Raw genomic sequence first — 20,779 nt, forward strand, 5'->3', positions numbered from 1 at the left:
AAGTCGGACCATAGTTGGGAGACAAAAGGCTGCACAAAGCAAGAGTAACCTCCCCCCAAAAGAGAGCAAAAAACTACTCAAATGAAGCCTCAGGGGTCTTGCCCCCAGAGAAATTTTAAATATATATTTCAGGATTAGACATTTTTGTTAGAAAACTAAACAAAATCAACTATCATTTACTACATCACTATAATGAATGAGCTTAGTATCAGTATCTTAATTAAAATAAAATATTCTCTATATGAAGAAAAGACCATATCCGCATCTTCTTAGCTTTAATATTTGAAATTTGTGGCTTAATAGGACGTAATGTTATGTCTGTAATACATCTTTAACACAATGCCTAATCTTTTTTGTTAGTCAAAAACTACATAATCATACTGCATCTTGCATTTTCTGAACCTCTATACACACCACCATTTACTACTTTGCACTTTTGTTTCTACTGCTGGTCCCATTTAAGTGATTATGAAGGTAATTTACACTGGTGTATCACTCTAAAGTATAATACCTTTATAGAAATAAAAACACAAACTTACTTAAAACCTAAATATATAACATCCACCCATGAAATTAACGGGGTGGGTATAATTATGCTACACATAAAAAATCTGAAATATTAGTACCCAAGTTCTTCAAGTAACAAAAAACAGCGCAGAGCAAAACCAAAAGGAACCTAAAATTTACACTACTTACAATTCAATGAGAAATATATATTGTATACTCCAATTTAATCAATATTTTGTACAACATACCCATGACCTATAAGTAGCTCATTATGCAGCCATAAAGTTAGCCAGTTATAAGTAGTGGGTTTGTATTTTTTATCATTATTCTTTTATAAAGAAACTTTGAAAAATAGCAGTGACACCCAGTGCACTTACATAATGGCCACCATGTATATCACTGTGCTATGCCTGCCAGGAATACCTACATTAAACAGCAGCAGTGTGTATTGAACTCTATTTGCTTTGCACTTACAAGGTTAGAATTCTTATTCTTATAACTTTCAATTTATTCATCAATATGGCAATTATGATGACCTTTGACTTAGTAATAAAACTAAATGACTCCTCCAACTTTTGGTGAGTCCCTTGTGCCCAAACAAAAATTATGATACAGACTTAATACTGTATGAATATTTAAATTAAAATGAATACAGTACAGTACTGATAATTCTAACTTCTTGAAAGATGTCAACAGAACAAGAAACATCTAACACATAATGAAAGCTCAACTTTTTTTATTAAAACAACACAAATATCAGCGACATTCTTCATGTGCACATGATTCTGGTTTCTATTCATAAGAAATTCAAACATTAGTGTCATCACTACATGAAAACTAAAAAGAAAAATGGTTGGTCAGACATATTAATAACTGCTGATCACTCATTGTCTTCAGTCCAAATGGCTTCTCTTTTCAGCTTTCTTCTTTGCAGACAGTGATGGAGAGCTTGGACTTCTACCTCGTTGCCTGCCTCCCTGAAAAGAAATGAAATTATATGAATAAACCTTCAAAATACTTTTAGATAAGAAATAAAATTAAACCACACTTTTAGTGCTAATTCACATAAATTTCACTACTGACATGATGACACGACTGGAACACATGATTTATTTTCCTGGAAGATCAGCAGGTGCCATTAATTTTAGAATATGTTCTCTTAAAAGGGCCTCTTTCCATTTTAAGTCTTTGGTTGAAAACAGACTATAAACCTAACAGGGGTCCAAAGGGAAATCAGCCTGCAAAGAGAGACAAGTTACAGGAAAAGGTGATAAATAATATGGGGGAATAAAAAATAAAACCAATACACTTGAATTCAGGAGATGTCAAGAGCAAGAGGAGATGAATTTGCTCCTCACTTATATGTTTGGAGATCAGAAGATTCCACAACTGCACTAGGTAAACTGTACTACACTTTAGCTACCAAAATAAAACTCCTGGTAAACTGAGTAGTGTTAAACCTGATCCTATATAAAGACATACTGTTTGCAGCTGCAGCCTGCTTAGTATTGCAAGCTAAAAGAGCTAGGCCTAGTAAAGAGTGTAAAGGATGTTTGTGGTTGTGGTTGTAGTACATATTATGCAACAAACATAATGCTAATTTTATGTCTATGCCACAAGTCAACATTAAAAGTTGGCAAAATAAACTTGGCCAATGACATAACTCTACCCAAGGGTTTAAGATGAGAGTCGGCACCCAAAAATCACAATGGAAAATAATATTCCAAACAAGGAAGAAAAAAAAAGTTAAAACACTCAGATCTAACAGCTTCATCACGAAACACTTGAATAAATTTCCATCAGTCTTATGTTGAGAAGGCCACCTACAGGGACCCCCAACCTTTTTTTTTTTCTCATACATGAAGATCCCAGAAGGGGATCCAGGCTTTCCCATGCAACAGTCCATCACTGTGGACCTGACATTCCTGTTCCTCTTAGGGTTCCTAGTAATTCACATAAGACACTATCTGCTGAGTGGAAGTGATCTGGCTCCCCTGGCCAAAACCATCGACAAAAGTTGTCTGTCGGGTGCCGAGTGGGCGTAAAATACGTTGACTACAAAAAGTTTTTTTAAATATTCGCGGAAAAATACTTATAGCCCTCGTTTGCAAAAAGTTTTAAATCACGCACCTTGAGGGATGCTGGGAGTTCATGGATCACGCTGTTGTTTTGTTTACAAGCGTGACCCAGCTGCGCATGCGCGAATTTCTTTCTTATCCCAAAAGAAAGCATCAGCTAACTCTGCTGAAAATCTCAGAAATTCTTTAATCCCTTTGTCGTGATTTTTGCACCATTCTATATTAGCCGTTACATAAAGCTTTATATATGAAAATGTGTGCAATTTAATGTAAAATACAACAAAAAATAACTCATGGTTGTAGCTTTTATCAATTTTGACATATTTTCATATAAATCACAATAAGTGCCAAATTTTCAACCTTCGGTCAACTTTGACTCGACCGAAATGGTCGAAAAATGCAATTGTAAGCTAAAACTCTTACATTCTAGTAATATTCAATCATTTACCTTCATTTTTCAACAAACAAGAAGTCTCTAGCACAATATTTCGATTTATGGTGAATTTTTGAAAAGAACTTTTTCCTTACATCCACACTAACTCTGCTGAAAATCTCAGAAATTCTTTAGTCACTTTGTCGTAATTTTTGCACCACTTTCTATTAGCCGTTACATAAAGTTTTATATACGAAAATGTGAGCAGTTTCATGTAGAATATAACAAAAAATAATTCATGGTTGTAGCTTTTATCAATTTTGACATATTTTCATATAAATCTCGATAAGTGCCAAAATTTCAACCTTCGGTCAACTTTGACTCGACCGGAATGGTCAAAAAATGCAATTGTAAGCTAAAACTCTTACATTCTAGTAATATTCAATCATTTACCTTCATTTTGCAACAAACGAGAAGTCTCTAGTGCAATATTTCGATTTATGGTGAATTTTTGAAAAACACTTTTTCCTTACGTCCGCACTAACTCTGCTGAAAATCTTGTAAGAGCCTGACGCCATCTATTCCAAACACGTGTGTGTTCGTGTGTTTGTCGTCCATCGGAGTGGAAAAGACAGCAAGAGCATCTCGTTTTCTTTCTCTAAAGAAACGCGATTTCAACCATACAATATTTCCGTCTGTTTCTCCCTAACCATTGCTGTCTTGATGTATGTACAATCACCAATACTTGCATTGCCATGCAAGCATTCTAATCATGTACTCATAATGTTCCAACGAATCTTCTGTATCAAACTGTATGTTTCTGTTTGTGAAGACGTCAAACGTCTCGCCACTCCGAAGGATGACGAACACACACGTGTTTGGAAGAGACGGCGTCAGGCTCTTAAAATCTCAGAAAGTCTTTAGTCACTTTGTCGTAATTTTTACACCATTTTCTATTAGCCGTTACATAAAGTTTTATATAAGAAAATGTGTGCAATTTCATGTAGAATACAACAAAAAATACCTCATGGTTGTAGCTTTTATCAGTTTTGAAATATTTTCATATAAATCACAGTAAGTGCCAAAATTTCAACCTTCGGTCAACTTTGACTCGACCGAAATGGTTGAAAAATGCAATTGTAAGCTAAAACTCTTACATTCTAGTAATATTCAATCATTTACCTTCATTTTGCAATAAACAAGAAGTCTCTAGTTCAATATTTCGATTTATGGTGAATTTTTGAAAAAACTTTTTCCTTACGTCCACGCTCGCTAACTCTGCTGAAAATCTCAGAATTTCTTTACTCACTTTGTTGTAATTTTTGCACCATCTTCTACTAGCCGTTACATAAAGTTTTATACATGAAAATGTGCGCAATTTCATGTAGAATACAACAAAAAATAACTCATGGTTGTAGCTTTCATCAGTTTTGAAATATTTTCATATAAATCACGATAAATAGAAAAAATTTGACCTTCGGTCAACTTTAACTCGACCGAAATGGTAAAAAACTGCAATTGTAAGCTCAAACTCTTACATTCTAGTAATATTTAATCATTCACCTTCATTTTGCAACAAACGGGAAGTCTCTAGCACAGTATTTCCATTTATGGTGAATTTTTGAGAAAACATTTTTTTATGTCTGCAGCGTTACGAATTCATGCATCATTTTGTGATAATATTTTCTCTGTGCTTCTCTGATCGTTTTACAATTTGTTATATACCAAAATCATCGCAATTTAGTGTACAATACAACAAAAAAAAATAACTCATTAGCTTTAATGGTTTTGCTTACAGCATGATTTGTATACAATTATATATGAAATTTTTTTTTGCGCTGTCATATATTCCAATATTTATATATGATGATATTTTTTTTCATTTCTGATGGTTGCATACTAAACTTCAGGCAATGAGAAAAAAAGGAGCCAAAAATGAACTATTAATTTTAAAAACTAAGTGTGTTGTGATTTTTTGAAAAAACTTTCTTTCCACTTCGGCGCTAGCTCTCAAACCCCGCCGGCATACGGCAGACACTTTTGTATATAGAGGCTCGGTGTTTAAGGGTTAACAGCAAGGGAAGAATTAATGGAACCCATTAAGACTTGCAGGTTAGGGATCATTTTTCACAGCACCACATACAGTGGAAGTCTTTCCCACTGGGGGACAGCATCATCTAACATAGGTTGGAGTGGCAATGGCAGTATCCTCCCCTACCCCTCACAAGGGTTTTAGTTTTCTGAAAAGAAAACTATTGTGTCGGCTTTGTTTGTCTGTCTGCCCTCAGATCTTAAAGACTACTGAGGCTATAGGGCTGCAAATTGGTATATTGATCATCTACCCCCCAATCATCAAACATACCAATTGCATCCCTCTAGCCTCAGTAGTTTTTATTTTATTTAAGATTGAAGTAAGCCATAATCACGCTTCTGGCAAAGCAACAACACTGGCCTCCGTGGCCAGCTGAGAATTTTATGGGCCACAGCTCACACAGTATTATACTGAGATCACCAAAAGATAGATCTATTTTTGGTGGCCTTGATTATATGCTGTGCAGAAAACTTGATTGCTCCGAAGTCGGCATATTTTTTTTTTTTTTTTTTTTCAACGACTTGACTCCTCCTTCAAGAACTATGTGCAAAAGGCTCTCCTAAAGGAACCACAGAGACATTCCTGTTCATTCATCACCATGCACATCTCTTCAGTGTCCCGAAGGACTACTCTGAACTGAGAGTGATCCTTGACCTGTCAAAGCTGAATAAGAGGGAGTTCAACTGGTGACCTACCTAGATGATTGCCTAGTCTTGGGGGACCACCAGAGAGAAGTGCCTGTAAACCTGTGACTGGTAAGCAATAGGCACTAGTCAAAAGGCTTCCTGATCAACTGGGACAAGTCCTTCCTCACACCCAACTGGTGTTTTTTGTGGCTGGGGCTCTGTTAGGATAAGGACAGAACAGGGAAAGATCCGATCCATGGTGTTCCAATGACAGTTGGAACAGATCCTACGCCTGTTACAGTTCAGGTCTAGGTAGACCAGTCCTCAAACTGTGACTCAAGCATGATCAGAATCTGACTCTTGCATGGCTAGGAAAGGCTTAGCAGCTTTCTCTACCAGCAAAAACAAGGGGCAGGAAAGATACTCCATCTATGGGCCTGGAAGGGTACTCTCACCAAACAGGTCAACATGAAACCCCCAGCCCCAACCTGTTCAGGTAGTTATACACATGAATGCCTTCTTGGCAGACTGGGGAGGCCACTGGGAGGATCATCAGGTAGCTTAGAAATAATCACCTGTTCTAAGGAGGTGTCATATTTATTTCCTGGAACTAATGTCCATCTTTCTGTATCTCAAAAAACTGAAGCCTCTGAAGGACTCACATCCTGTTGGGTATGGACATGACAGTAATGGCATACATCAGTAAGTTTGGTTCCTGCTCAGATCCTCTCAATACAAGTCATTCGTCTATCCTACGGATGACTTAGGCAAGGAAGTGGCACTTGTCAACAATTTACCTCACGTGGCTGATAAATGTGACAGAAGACTCTTTGTCAAGACAGAAAGCTCTTTCAACTGAGTGGATGTTAGACAAATCATCCTTCCAAATGACTGCCAACCTGCTTCCACATCCAGAAGTCAATATTTTTGCTATATGGAAGAAGCATCAACTTCCAAGATGTATCTCCAAACATGAACATTCAGGCAACAGCACGAGATGCATTACCAAGGACTGGAACAAATGAGGGCAATATACCTCCTTCCTCCACTGTCACAATTTTTGGTGTTGAACAAACTGCTAATCTTACATGGAACTGCCCACCTACTGGCCACAAGTTAGCAAAAAATTCACTGGTTCGTTCTGCTAAAAGAGGGAGCTTGTCTAATACATCATTCTTTCTAAGCCATGACCTTCATATACAGATTTTTAAAATCTAGTCTATCACAAAATTACACAACTTACACTGTTAGGTAAAAGAGTGCAAAAACTTCATCTATCTGGCAACACCAGTCTGTATGGAAAGTGTCATTAGATTACCTCAGCACAGAAAGCCTGGTTGAAATTATGACTCAAACCATTCTAAAATTTTTTATTCACGTTTGAAGACATCCCACACAAAGACCTGCTCCTGCACTGGTTCCCATTCCTTTGTCTTTAACTAAGGTTCTTCAGCTTCAGTTGTTTCTCTATTCAGTGGTCAAAAAGACCACAACCATATGCTCTACAAGGTGGTCTTCTTGACCTCCTTAGTGTCATGAGTCCAGATCAGCTAAATTGACAGTCTTAGACAGGGACAACGATACATCACTAGTTGTAACTTGCTGCTGTTCCCAGGCCCACATTCCTGGCCATGAAGAAGGAGCCATTGGAGAGAAAATCCCTTATTCTTCTGCAGGAACTCGACATTGCATATAACATAGAAGATATTATGGAAGGTCTGGTTACTTCAGGTTTACCTAGATATTACAGCTATCTTTCCACGTGGTTTAGTTTTCTTACAACCTACCACTAACAAACAGCTCTCACTGCCAGGTATGAGAATTATCTTAGTGTACCTAATTAAAAGGCGGACCTCTACTCCTTTCCTAGCTTGCATGACATCAGGAAGGTAGGTACCTCATTGGTTTTCTTCTGAAAAATTTCTTTCGTAGAAGTTTCCAAGTTTACAAGGAGTTCTTCAAAATCAGTATTCCTCAAGCATTACCACCATAAGATTGAAGAGGTTCAACTACAACGTCAGCAGGCAGTAGGGTGAGTCCCAGCCCTATAGGGCCCCTTGCAGAAAGTGAGGGGGGGTCCACTGATGCTCAGTACCTCTGAGATAATACAATGACAGAGCAGTTACAGTAAACGCCCCCATTCGCGGTCTCACAATTTGTGGACTCGCCTTTTCGTGGATTTCTCTGTGGAATGTATATACACATTATTCACAGAAAATTCATCCATTCTCAGTATTTTTCACTGAGAAATATTCACTAATTACTGTATTTTCATATAATTTTCTCGACTATATGCACTTTTTGTGATAAAACTATGAAAATACTCAGGTATAAGCATTTTTTAGAGATTTTTTGTGTCTGAACTATCAAAATAGGCAGTTCTAAGTTTTTTTTTTTTAGAGAGGTTTTAAGTACTCGTGGATTTTAGCTACTCGCAGGGGGGTGTGGTACGCATCCCCCGCAAATACGGGGGTTTACTGTATTTTGAATTCCATCCCATCATGGTTGGTTTAGTCACTTCACTCAGACAGGTTTCTTTACACATTATTCATAGAAAATTCCTAAAGAGAATCCTGAACAGAAAGAGAGGTGATCTCTTTCATGAATTTACCATGGACCATTTTTGATCTGGTTAGTTGGTAATCCTTTCTCTGGAGCTAAGGCCATCACAGTACATCACCTGTCAATTTCTCTTATATTCCCCTTTGAGAATGAACAATGACTATGCTATCAGAAAACAGGTTTTGACAGAAAAACCTATCTTTGGTAGCCAATATGATTCGTCAAACCCACCAACTTTCCATGACAAAAAGACGAGAATCCTTGGTGAATGTTGTCTTTCACAGACCTGATAAGTACTGGGAAGGCCTAGACCAACCTGTGCCATTACTGCCACATCTGTGAAAGGGTGAATTGTTAACCACTTACTACTGCTTGCAAGACACTGGCATAAACAACAGCAAATACTGACATAATCAAATCAAGAACAGCCATCTGCTGATATCAGTTACTGAAAATAACACGTTTATTAAAGGTTACATTACAGTTGTCAACTTGTTAAAAATTTGCTAATTTTCAACGGTGACTTCCATAAATATGAATAAAATAAATCTTTATTCATCCTTCAGTCAATGGAGTGGAAAGTGTTTAAAAAAAGTGTGCCACTAAATTTAAGGTTGTAGCTGTGGAAGAAGAAATGTATAATATGCAGGACACAAAACGTTTTGGAAGAAGCAAAAGCAACATCCAATACTAGATAAATCACAGCCTTACTTCTTTTAATTTACTGTATTTATAAATAAAGTTGCATTTTAAAACTCTTCTTTGATAATTTACATAATTTAGCAAGTAATAACTGTGATGATTTTAAGAATGTAAACATTAGCAGAATACAAATGTTGCGTGTCTGCCACATTCATAAATTATATGATAATATGACAATAATGCATGAAATATAAATGTATACAGTACATAAAAGAACAGTTTTGCTAAAATTATCATTATTCTTAATACAACTGTATTATTTGACTTTTGCAAATGGATATCTGTCAGTGTAACAACCTAACTGGGCCAATAGTTTCTCTCTCTCTCTCTCTCTGTCATACATACACACACACACACACAAACACAGGTTTAAAGGAACAAAAGCAGCAGATTTTTAGGTTTTTGATAAAAACGAAACCATAAAAGTTTGAAGGGCTGAAAAACAATGAAGAGTGCCAGGAAATCAGAATTTGACAGTGCTCTTATGAAGATGTTTAAGCTCTGATGTAGTGAAGGTGTAAGCATTTCTGGAGAGATGCTTATGGACCAGGCCAGAATTTTCATAAGGAACTAAACCTAATGAATGACAGTGATTATTTGCATGCTTTGCTCTACTTTTGATAACACAGCACACTATATGTGGCAAGACTGTTTACATTGGGGGTTTTTTAGGGGGAATTTCTAAACTCTGGGATTCTCTGTATTCCGGCAGTGGCCTGGTGACAAGGATGCTGGTTTTAAGAGGCTGACTGTGTATATATATGCAGTACAGTCGGCTTCTGGGGTTCGCGGGAGTTAAGGACCACAACCCCCCACGAATAGCTGAAATCCACGAATACTTGACACCCCTCTAAAAATGCTTATAACTGCCTATTTTGATAATTCAAACATAAAAAACTCATCTAAAAATGCTTATACCTGACCATTTTAATAGTTTTATCATGAAAAATTTATTTAGTCATGAAAATAATACGAAAATACAGTAATTATTGAATATTTCTCTATGCAAAATTCCGAGAATGGGGAATTTTCCGAGAATAATGTGGATATACATTCCACAGAAAAATCCGTAAACAGAAGTTGTGAATCCAGAACTGCGAATAGGTGGGGGTCCACTGTATACGTATGCTGTATGTATATGTGTGTATGTATGTATGTATGTATGTATGTATGTATGTATAAATAAATATATAATATATATGTATATACTGTATATACAGTATATATCAGGCAGTCCCCAGTTTACAACGGATCCGGCTTACAATGTTCCGAGGTTACGACGCTTTTCAAATATAATCATCAGAAGTTATTTCCCGGTTTACGACGCTTACGACGTCAATCCGACGGACGACACATGGCTCCAAAACGGCAGATTAATCAAAATGTTTTTTATGAACTGAATAAAAATGCAGTTTACATCGTTTTCAATGCACCAAAAGCATTAAAAGTAGGGCTTTCTTTGGATTTTTGATGATTTTTCGGTTTATGACAATTTTCGGTTTACAACGCACCGTAAGAACGGAACTCCCATCGTAAACCGGGGACTGCCTGTCTGTATGTATGTGTATGTGTATGTATATGTGTATATATATATACACAGGCAGTCCCCAATTATTGGCAGGCTAGGTTATCAGGGATCCAGTTTTTTGGCACTTGTCTAGCGACGAAAATTGGCGATTTTCGGTGCCAATTTCTGCTTATTGGTGCCAATAATCGCATATTGGAGGAGATAATTGCGTACTGGCACTGATACGTACCTAACAGAGGCGCCGATAACGAAAATTGCTGAAAAAGTATTGAAATTCGCCAATTTTCAGTTATCGGCGATTTTTGCTTATTGTCACGCCATCAGAATGGAACCCCTAACAATAACTGGGGACTGTATATATATATATATATATATATATATATATATATATATATATATATATATATACAATGAACCCTTACATATTCGTTATCAGCTATCATGATTCTACGACTTCATGGATTTTTTCCATTACGTATGTATATTATAAGAGAAAATATATATCGGATTTTCCGGAAATTTCAAATATAGTCGCAATATATGAAGACCCAAATATTTCATTAATTCCATTAATAGTTATTAATATCTGCTAGTACTGTTGGTTCATTGCATTATGACATATAATTCAGTACAAAATGAGATTAAACAAAAATATGCTTCACTGCATCGCGGATTTTTCAGAAATATTCATCGAAAAATTAAAATTAAAAAGTACCGCCATATCGGCAGCCATATTGCGGAAAACAGCGATGTTTCATCATGAAATAAGAACGCTTGCGAGACCGACAATTTCGATATACCCACAGGCACTCGGACAAGGCACGTGAGTGGTACATAAGAGAATATCTTATCACTGTTGATGTTTCATCTTAAATCACTGTAAAAATAATTAAAATCCGAATTTCATTTGTAAGCAACTCAAGGATACTGTATACAGTCTCGTCCCAAGCTACTGTGCTGTACAGTACACACCACTCTCTCTCAATGAAATATGAATTACTGTATCATAAACTTTTATGTACAGAATTAAAAATAATTTCATTGATAAATTTGTTTCTTTTAGCAACTAAAAATATTTTCCTAATTCTTTCGTTATAGTGATGCAGTCAGCTGATTCCCAGAACGTAAACATTACAAATATGGGACGATCTTTTTTTTATGCATATTACTGTGATAGGAGATCAAAATAGTAATACAGGCACTACAAGGCACGTGAGTGGTACATAAGAGAATATCTTATCACTGTTGATGTTTCATCTTAAATCACTGTAAAAATAATTAAAATCCGAATTTCATATCAAGGATACTGTATACTCTCTCATCACCAGCTTGTCAAGACTTAGTCAAGACTTAGTCTCGTCCCAAGCTACTGTGCTGTACAGTACACACCATTTCTCTCTCTCTCTCTCTCTCTCTCTCTCTCTCTCTCTCTCTCTCTCTCTCTCTCTCTCTCTCTCTCTCTCAATGAAATATGAATTACTGTATCATAAACTTTTATGTACAGAATTAAAAATAATTTCATTGATAAATTTGTTTCTTTTAGCAACTAAAAAATGATTTTCCTAATTCTTTCGTTAGTAGTGAGCAGCCTCAGTCAGCTGATTCTCAGAACGTAAACATTACAAATATGGGACGATCTTTTTTTTATGCATATTACTGTGATAGGAGATCAAAATAGTAATATAGTGTTTAAGTGCATAGGAAGTGTTTATAACAGTGTGGGAAAGGCTATAAAGCCTTTAAATATATACCATGTATATACAGTACAGTATATGCCTCCCTAGGGAGGGGCCAATGCTACTATATTTCACTTATCGCTATTATCCGCATGATAGACGAGGGATCACTGTATATATATAATATATATATATATTATATATATATATATATATATATATATATATATATATATATATATATATATATATATATATATATATATATATATATATATATATTTACATATACATACATACAGGCAATCTCCAGTTATCGGAAGGGGTACTGTTCCTGATGGTGTGACAATGACCAAAAATCGGCAATAAAAAAATCAGAGATAATAACGCTGATCCACAGTTATTAGCACCACCACTGTTAATTGGGATCAATGCATATCTGCACCTAAAATCCAAATATCGTCATTGCTAGACAAGCACCAAAAACCGGATGGCCGGTAACCAGGGACTGTCATTTTATATATATGTATATATATATATATATATATATATATATATATATATATTTATATATATATATATATATATATATATATATATATTATATATATATATATATATATATATATATATATATTTATATATATACACACACACACACACACACACACACACACACACACAGTCTCTGGGTTACGACAGGCTCGGCTTATGACGTTCTGAGTTTATGACGCTTTTCAAATATATTCATAAAACATTACTGGGTTACAACACGTTCCAGGTTTATGACGCCGACAACGCCGATCCGACAGAAGAAATATGGCTCCAGAATGTCAGAGTGGTCAAATTTTGGAGGTTTTTCTGTTGAAAAACTCAATAGAAATGCAGGATACAGTACATTGCTTTCAAGACACCTAAAGGATTAAAAGTAAAGTTTACTTACGATTTTCGACGACATTTTGGACGATGCCGATAGGAAGAAATATGCATCCAAACTGGTGAATTGTCAATATTTGGAGGGTTTTTATTACGAAAAACTCAATGTCACGTTAAGTGATGGTTTTGCGGGAACTGCTGGTTCCCCGCTGTTCCCTTTTGTGGATTGCTGCCTCCTTACCTTCAAGTTTTTTTGTTTTGATGTTCTCGTCGGTGAGCTGCCGTTTTTCTTTTCGCCAGTCGGGTCTGGTAGGGCAGCGATTAGCGGCAGTGGCAGCAGCAGCAGGCAGTTTTTGAGTCGACGTTGGTCGAGTTTATGAGCAGCAAATTGGATTACGCCACGGTGGAGCACGTCGTGAGGTGGAGTGTGACCATGAGTAGTCGTGTGACCACGAGCTGCTCATCCTTGATGACAGCGTGAGGCTGTCCTGACGTCTCCATCGGGGTATTCTGGTTGGTGGGTTTTTGTCCCTGTTGTGCAGCTGAGGGCTGTCTTGGTGCCCGATGGAGGACGTATGTTTGGTATTTTTTTTTCTGCCTGCTGTTGTTTATTTTTGCCTTTTTTTTTAAAGCTACTTTTTTGTTTATTTTAACTTGATTTTGTTTAGTGCTGCCTTTTGGTTTTTCTTGTATTTATGGTTTTATCTTTTACCAGACCTGACTCACTTGTAAATAAATTAATTTTGAGCTCATTATATTGTTTTTGTTGTTTTCCCCTCCTTTGTTTGTTGCATCTGCCGTCAGTCATTCCTGAGTATGTTAAAGAACCTGCATAACGGCCCACTCGGGTCGTTACACTCAATAATAAAAATATAGGATTCGTTGTTTTCAAGACACCCACAGGATTGAAAGCAAGGTTTTCTCATGATTCTCGACATTACTATTTCGGGTGACTCGGTCCAACGCATAGGACAGAAGAAAATTCACATTCACGGATTTTTTCAAAGAGCAATACTGACTTATATTTTTTTTTCATGACTAAATACATTTTTTATGATAAAAAAATGATTTACTGACTATTTTTTAAATATTAATACAGTAGAACCCCGGTCCTCGACTGTACTAGAACGCAACATAATCAGATTTCGACACAAAATGTTGAGTAAATTTTGCGTCGGAGCTCAAACAACAAACCGGAATCCGACCCGATGAATCATATGATGTTTGTAGAAAAAAGTTTCAGGTGGCTGCTAATAGCTGGCGTTGTTGGTGGCGTTCTTCCCATGCTTATTTAAAAGCATTTAAAGCCCACACATGCTGCTGCTGCTGTTGTTTGGAGAAGTACACCTTGTACAGGTATATATAATTTTTTTGGGCTTTCTGCACTGAATTTTCATCCAATCATGGGTCCCAATATGTTAGGGAATCATAATATTTACTGAAAGATGTTTTACAGTGATTTTGTACACTATTCCAGTAGACTCTGTATGAAATTTACCATAAATACCGAATGTTTATGTAATTAGTACCACGATACACCACCAGGGTGGCGCTGTGGTTTGTTTACATCTGCCACAAGCTGCCGAGTTCCGACGTAATTTAGGAAATTTTTCTTAATTTTATGATAACAGACATAGAGTGATTCGGCTTATAAATACTGTATTATTAATTTAATGTGATAATCAGGCTTCTTTTTCAATGTTATCATTATTAACAACAGTTTTCATGTGTACCCGTTGCAGTACATTCTGGTAGTGCCTATAGGCTACCTAGCCTAGCCTATGGTGCTCGGTCTATCATCGGTAATACGGCCGCATTGGTCATAGGCCAATTTTTTTTATACAGTATGCATTTAAAAATGTAAAAGGTGCTTCTGATACGGTAAGTTATTCAACTCTGAACTTATTTAATTGTAATTTGTGTAAAGTTTTGTATAAAAAGGCAAGGTTGGGGTACTGACTGGTGGTCAGGAATGGATTAATCCATTTTCAGTTATTTCTTATAGGAGAAATTAACTCAGAATTCGACAAAATCGAATCTCGACACTTCTTCTGGAACGAATTAGCGCCGAGGACTGAGGTTCTACTGTATTAGGGTAACCACAACAAAGTATCGATAAAAGTTAAATTAAAATCCCGTGAAATCATAAAACTGCTTACCGTTGTAATCACTTCATTCAACCTCTCTCTCTCTCTCTCCTCTCCTCGAATAATTTCACTCTTTTGAGATTTAAGTAAGGCCAACCGCCCATATCTCTCTCCCCCCAAATAATTCCACTCTTGAGATTTAAATAAGGCCATCTGCCCATATCGCTCTCTCTCTCTGTACTGAATATATCCTCCAAGGAAATATGGATTACTGTATATAAACATAAAAATATACTAAAATTTCATCATTGGTTGTGTGACAGTTTTTTTATTGCTTTGACGCAGGCTTCATGGCAAGATGATATTGGCTGAAGAGATTAGAAGTAGCCAATAACAGAGCTCTTAGCAAGCCCCTCTCTCCATGACGATACGCTATTGGCCGGAAGGACTGACAGTAGCCAATAACAACTTGTAACAACCTCCTGCCACTCTTGCCCTCCTTGACGACATGCTATTGGCAGGAAGGGTGGAATTTTAACCCTTAGTGGACGGATTGAGCTTCAGTGTGAAGCAGAATTACGCACCACTGTTAAGGTATTAATGATTCGAAACAAAGGTGCCAATACTTCTGTATGCTATAAATTCACTAATGGCAACTTTTATACAGATGTGAGAGTTAGGCCAGTATCAGTAATGCTTGCAACTTCAAGGGGGAAGGTACAGCATCTCTCTCTCTCACATGAGTCTTTTTGTAAATTTGCTTGTATATATACTTAGGGGTTGCTGTTGTTTTGTTTTTATCTTTTACGATAGTATGTCGGTTGTAAATGTAATTTTACAAAGAAAATTGCAAGGAAATATAAGGAAAAGCATGTAAAAGTAAAAAAAAAGTTACTGAATGTTCCTTCTCATAAATTTACGTGAATATTTTACAACAAATATGCATAAAATTTGTTACTGCTCCTATTTCTTATCTGTTTTGATAGTAAGTGAGCAGTAATAATAATTTTACAAAATCCAAAAAACTTATTTATTAGATAAAACATATATAAGTTGGTAAAATCTATGATTGTCTTGTAAATGAGGTCCCACAAGGGGTTGTAAATAGTCATTTTTAACTTCTCGTGGAAGGCAGGTAAAATTTTTTAGAATTTTTTTTATTTATACAGCGTGAATGTACGTGTCATTCTCTTTCTATTGATGTGATTTTTTTTTTTGTTTTGCCGACCTCAAAGTTTCCCCGGTCTGGGGTGCTGCACATTGATAAATTATGCCGTCCCTTAAGGGTTAACAAACCACAAGGCTTGTACCTCATGGGCTTTGCATATACTAAAAGGAGGGTGAGTAGTATTTTCTTTCTCTCTCTCTCTGAGATAACAGAGAGAGAGAATGACGGCACAAGAATTTTTTAACAAACTTGTGGGAGATGGTGAGGACTAACCACATTTGTATGATAAATAAATGACTTACCTAATAAGTGCTAATTTTCAAATATTAATAAGATTAAATAATAATAATATACTGTAATTACAACATTTATGCATTTTTAAAGTAATTATTTAAATTTTTAAACAAAGAAATATCACACCCTGTCTTTTGCCCAAAGCTCTGAGGCTATGGGGGAGGGTGGAACTGTCAAATATGTCAAATTACTAGACATTTCTGACCAAAGGTAGAAGATTAATTTCTCTCTCTCTCTCTCTCACCAAAAAGTAGAATGAGAAATGGATATATATATTATAAATAGATACTAAGTTCAGCCCTTCACTCTTTCATGAAAAGATACTGCTAATTTGAGTCTCTTTACCTATGCACACTGTGTGTGTGTGTTTGTTCATAGTGTTTTATAAATGCGTATAAAGGTAGTAGTACATCTTTGGAAGACGAAAAAAAAGCAATTTTTTGTTGTTGTCAGTTGCAGTAGAGAAATGGATTAACATTCCTTGAGATATGAAAGAGATAAACATATCTCGCTCTCTCTTTTGCCCATGCCAGCACAATAATGGCTGAATGTAAGTCGTGGTGGTAATTCATTCTCTCTCTCTCTCTCTCTCTCTCTCTCTAAACCAGCAGAATGGTAAGAATCTGGAGGGTTTTTTATGAAAGACTCAATAAAAATGTAGGTTACGTCATTTTCAAGATACCCTAAGGATACTTAAAGGACTAAAAGTTAGGCTTTCTTACAATTTTCAACGATTATTTTGGTTTACGACAATTTTCGGCTTACAATGCGGCAAAAGAACAGAACCCCTGTCGTAAACCGGAGACTGCATATATATATATATATAAATATAAATATGTATATATATATTTATATATATATATATAAATATAAATATATATATACACACACACACACACACACACACACACACACACATATATATATATATATATATATATATATATATATATATATATATACATATACACACACACATATACAGGCAGTCCTCGGTTATTGGCGGGGGTTCCGTTCTGGCGCTTTTTTGGTGATTTTTGGGCTTATCGGCGCCAAAAAGTGCCGATTTTCGGTTATCAACGCCTCTGTTAGTTATGTATTGGTGCCAATGCCCAATTATCAGCGCCGATAAGCAGGAATTGGTGATTTTTGGCGCCGAAAATTGCCGATTTTCAGCACTAGCCAAGCGCCATAAAACCAGATCGTCATTAACCGAGCCCGTTAACTGGGGACTGCCTGTATATATATATATATATATATATATATATATATATATATATATATATATATATATATATATATATATATATATATATATATATATATATATATATATTATATATATATCTATCTATCTATCTATCTATCTATCTATCTATCTATCTATCTATCTATCTATATATATATATATATATATATATATATATATATATATATATATATATATATATATATATATATATATATATATATATATATATATATCTGAGTAAACACCATACTAACTTTGCATTTATTTTCTTTATTTTCCTTAAATATTCTGCACGCATTACAAATTAACTAAACAATCAAACCAGCTGCTTAAAACCAATACTAACCAAGCTTGGATATATCTGAAATGATTGGAATTTAAAATGCCAGTTTCTGAAATTACTGGAATTTATAATGCCTGTTGACAATGTCCTCAAAACCTATCAAAAAGACTGAAAAGAGAACTTGTATTCATGCATATATAATAATTTAGCGTAGAGCCTTGTAAAGTCAATCTACAGTATATCACTGCAAGATACATCATAAAAAAATGTTAGGTAAAAAAGGAGTACAAAAGCAACTTCTGCTTAACATCATATCAGACATCTTCTGTACATAGTAACAGCTTCTGACTTACAGCATAACTTCATCAAGTGGTCTTCAAAAATACTAAATCTTCCGCTCTCTTGTTCTATCATTCTAAGATTTTGGTAAGTAGCAAGGGGGACTTGACATATACTTACCAGCTCTTTTTCTCATTGTTCCTTAGAGCAGAAGATAGAGTTCTAATGTTTATGGAAGAAATAACGGTTTTATATCACCGTTCAGTTCTTTGGCTTCTTTCAATGCTCTGCGGAACTGGGATCTACACTTTTTGTATTCTATTAAATTTTCCTCTGTCCGATGTCTACGACATCGTGTAAAGGCAGTTCTTGCAGCACGATGTAAATTCTTAAGGTCAATCTAACAAGGAAAAGAGAAGGGGAAAATGTAGTGATACTCACCCAATGAACTTGCATTGCAAAGATGCAACTCCTCTAATTATGAATGAAATTCAAATAAAAAAATAGATTATCTGTCAAATTATCCATCCAATTATCAAGAATTCTTTGGAGTCATAACTTCACAGGTCACTGACACCACTACACTGAATATGTCTGCTATACTATGTAAAGCAAAATCTCATTTAAAATTTTTAACATCTTTGGGAGAGTAAAAAAAAAAAATTGTTTTCTTCATTAAACTTTGATCCTAAAATGTCAAACTGAGTAATCACCATTAAGACTTTTTGCTAAACTTGACATTCGATCATGACAGTGAGTAATCCTTGTGTGACCAATCCTTAATTTGCACAGGACCATCTCTCTTGACTGTGTCAGACTCAAGGTATTTCCAAGGATATTAAAAATTTCTGTCATCTTCTGATTTACTAACTCCTAATTTCATGTATCCAAAACTATGGAGCAAATTTCTTGGGACATATCCTTTACTGAGAGGGAGACATTATTCATGCTGGTAGCACTAACTGCTTTCTTAGGTAAACAGTCAGCACTTAAATATCCTGCCACCCGAACATGAACAAGAACCCTGGACAACTTCATACCTTGGCCTCTCCCTTTACTCAGGTGTATCTACTCCAGATCTCTATAACTCTTGTTTGTACGGGATTAAAGTGTCTAACAGCCTATAAGACACTCATAGAGACAAACTTCTGTGTCGGTATCACACAATTCCCTTCAACCAAGCACTAAAAACGGTTGTATAATCAATCAAGTATCTTCCGTACCAAGTAAAAAATATGGGATTCATCATGTCTTCTGACATTACACAAGTTTTAAACCTGAAGTGCACTGGCAATGTTTCACTGACAAAATTTCAACCTGAGTACAACTGAATATTTAACTTGTAATATCTTGACATTATGATACCCATTATTCAAATACCATTAGGACTAATGGGTAAGAGTTGTTTTGACAATCTGGGTAACTGAGAATTGCCTACTGACCTATGAGGATAAAATTTACTTCGTGTTTCATTATTTTCATAAATTATCACCCCTGATCAATAAAATTCTCCTTTTTATTTTTCATTTCTGAATCAAACAAACTAAAATTAAGGTTAAGACAAAGATTTGCTCAACTGCTATGCAAAATTTAAAAAATACAGTAGCTTACAATATGCTATGGTTACTGGTGAAAGCCTTGCCTACATATGAATACTGTTACTTATATTACTCAGTTCAAGTTACATTACTGATATGGAATACAATTTATGTAATTACTATCAAACCATGCATTGGACAATAAACACAAATACAGTGTTCGAAAGAGTAACCTGCAGAAAAAAAATAATAAAATCACATTTTAACACAGGCACTGTCCAAACAGTCAAAATATGACACATTTTTTAAAGTAATTTGTATTTTTCCTAACACACAAACCTAAGGTCTTTACATATGGGATTTACTGTCCCATATGTAAAGACCGAGGGTTTGCATACATGTTGTATACATGTAAGAACAAATTACATTTCACTTTGGTCCTCCCATCACACAGCTTTTGAGTTAGACATACTAAAGCATCACTGGGATGGCCTAAAAGCCTGCAATTTTCCATTATATGACATGACCAACGTAGTAAAATATGATCATAGGTGGTTGTTCACAGCCACTCTGTAGCAAATAACACTGCTACAGAGTATTAAGGATGAAGGTTAATATGATGAGGACTTAAAGTTCAGCCTACTGACCAACCCACCTATTGTAAACACCCTGCCTGCTATAATTACCTGGAGATCACGTATCTCAATTCATTCACTTTTGTACTCTCAAAGATGACTGTCAGTGCACTGTCGACAACAGAAATCTTTAAAAGTTCTTAGGAAACTTAAGATACTACCAGCTATACGCTGATGAAGCAGAAGATAGTAAGATGAATAGAGAAGACTCTGTGCAAGTATA

General features: G+C 35.5%; 1 protein-coding gene across 8 annotated transcripts in view; it reads right to left on the reverse strand.

Moving 5' to 3' along the window:
* Positions 1 to 258: 258 nt before the first annotated feature.
* The window catches only part of LOC136838854 (uncharacterized), a 208,323-nt gene continuing 187,802 nt past the window's right edge, over positions 259 to 20,779 (reverse strand). For 4 of the 8 annotated variants that reach the window (XM_067104509.1, XM_067104505.1, XM_067104504.1 and 1 more), the window contains one exon: positions 259 to 1,484. In XM_067104509.1, coding sequence (XP_066960610.1) covers positions 1,401 to 1,484 — 84 coding nt within the window. In that variant the 3' untranslated portion in view covers positions 259 to 1,400. Of the gene's footprint in view, positions 1,485 to 18,563; positions 18,784 to 20,779 lie in introns of all 8 variants that reach the window. The other 4 variants (XM_067104506.1, XM_067104502.1, XM_067104508.1 and 1 more) reach the window with 3 other exon arrangements.

This window comes from Macrobrachium rosenbergii, chromosome 5 (assembly GCF_040412425.1).
Source record: "Macrobrachium rosenbergii isolate ZJJX-2024 chromosome 5, ASM4041242v1, whole genome shotgun sequence".
Lineage (NCBI taxonomy): Eukaryota > Metazoa > Arthropoda > Malacostraca > Decapoda > Palaemonidae > Macrobrachium > Macrobrachium rosenbergii.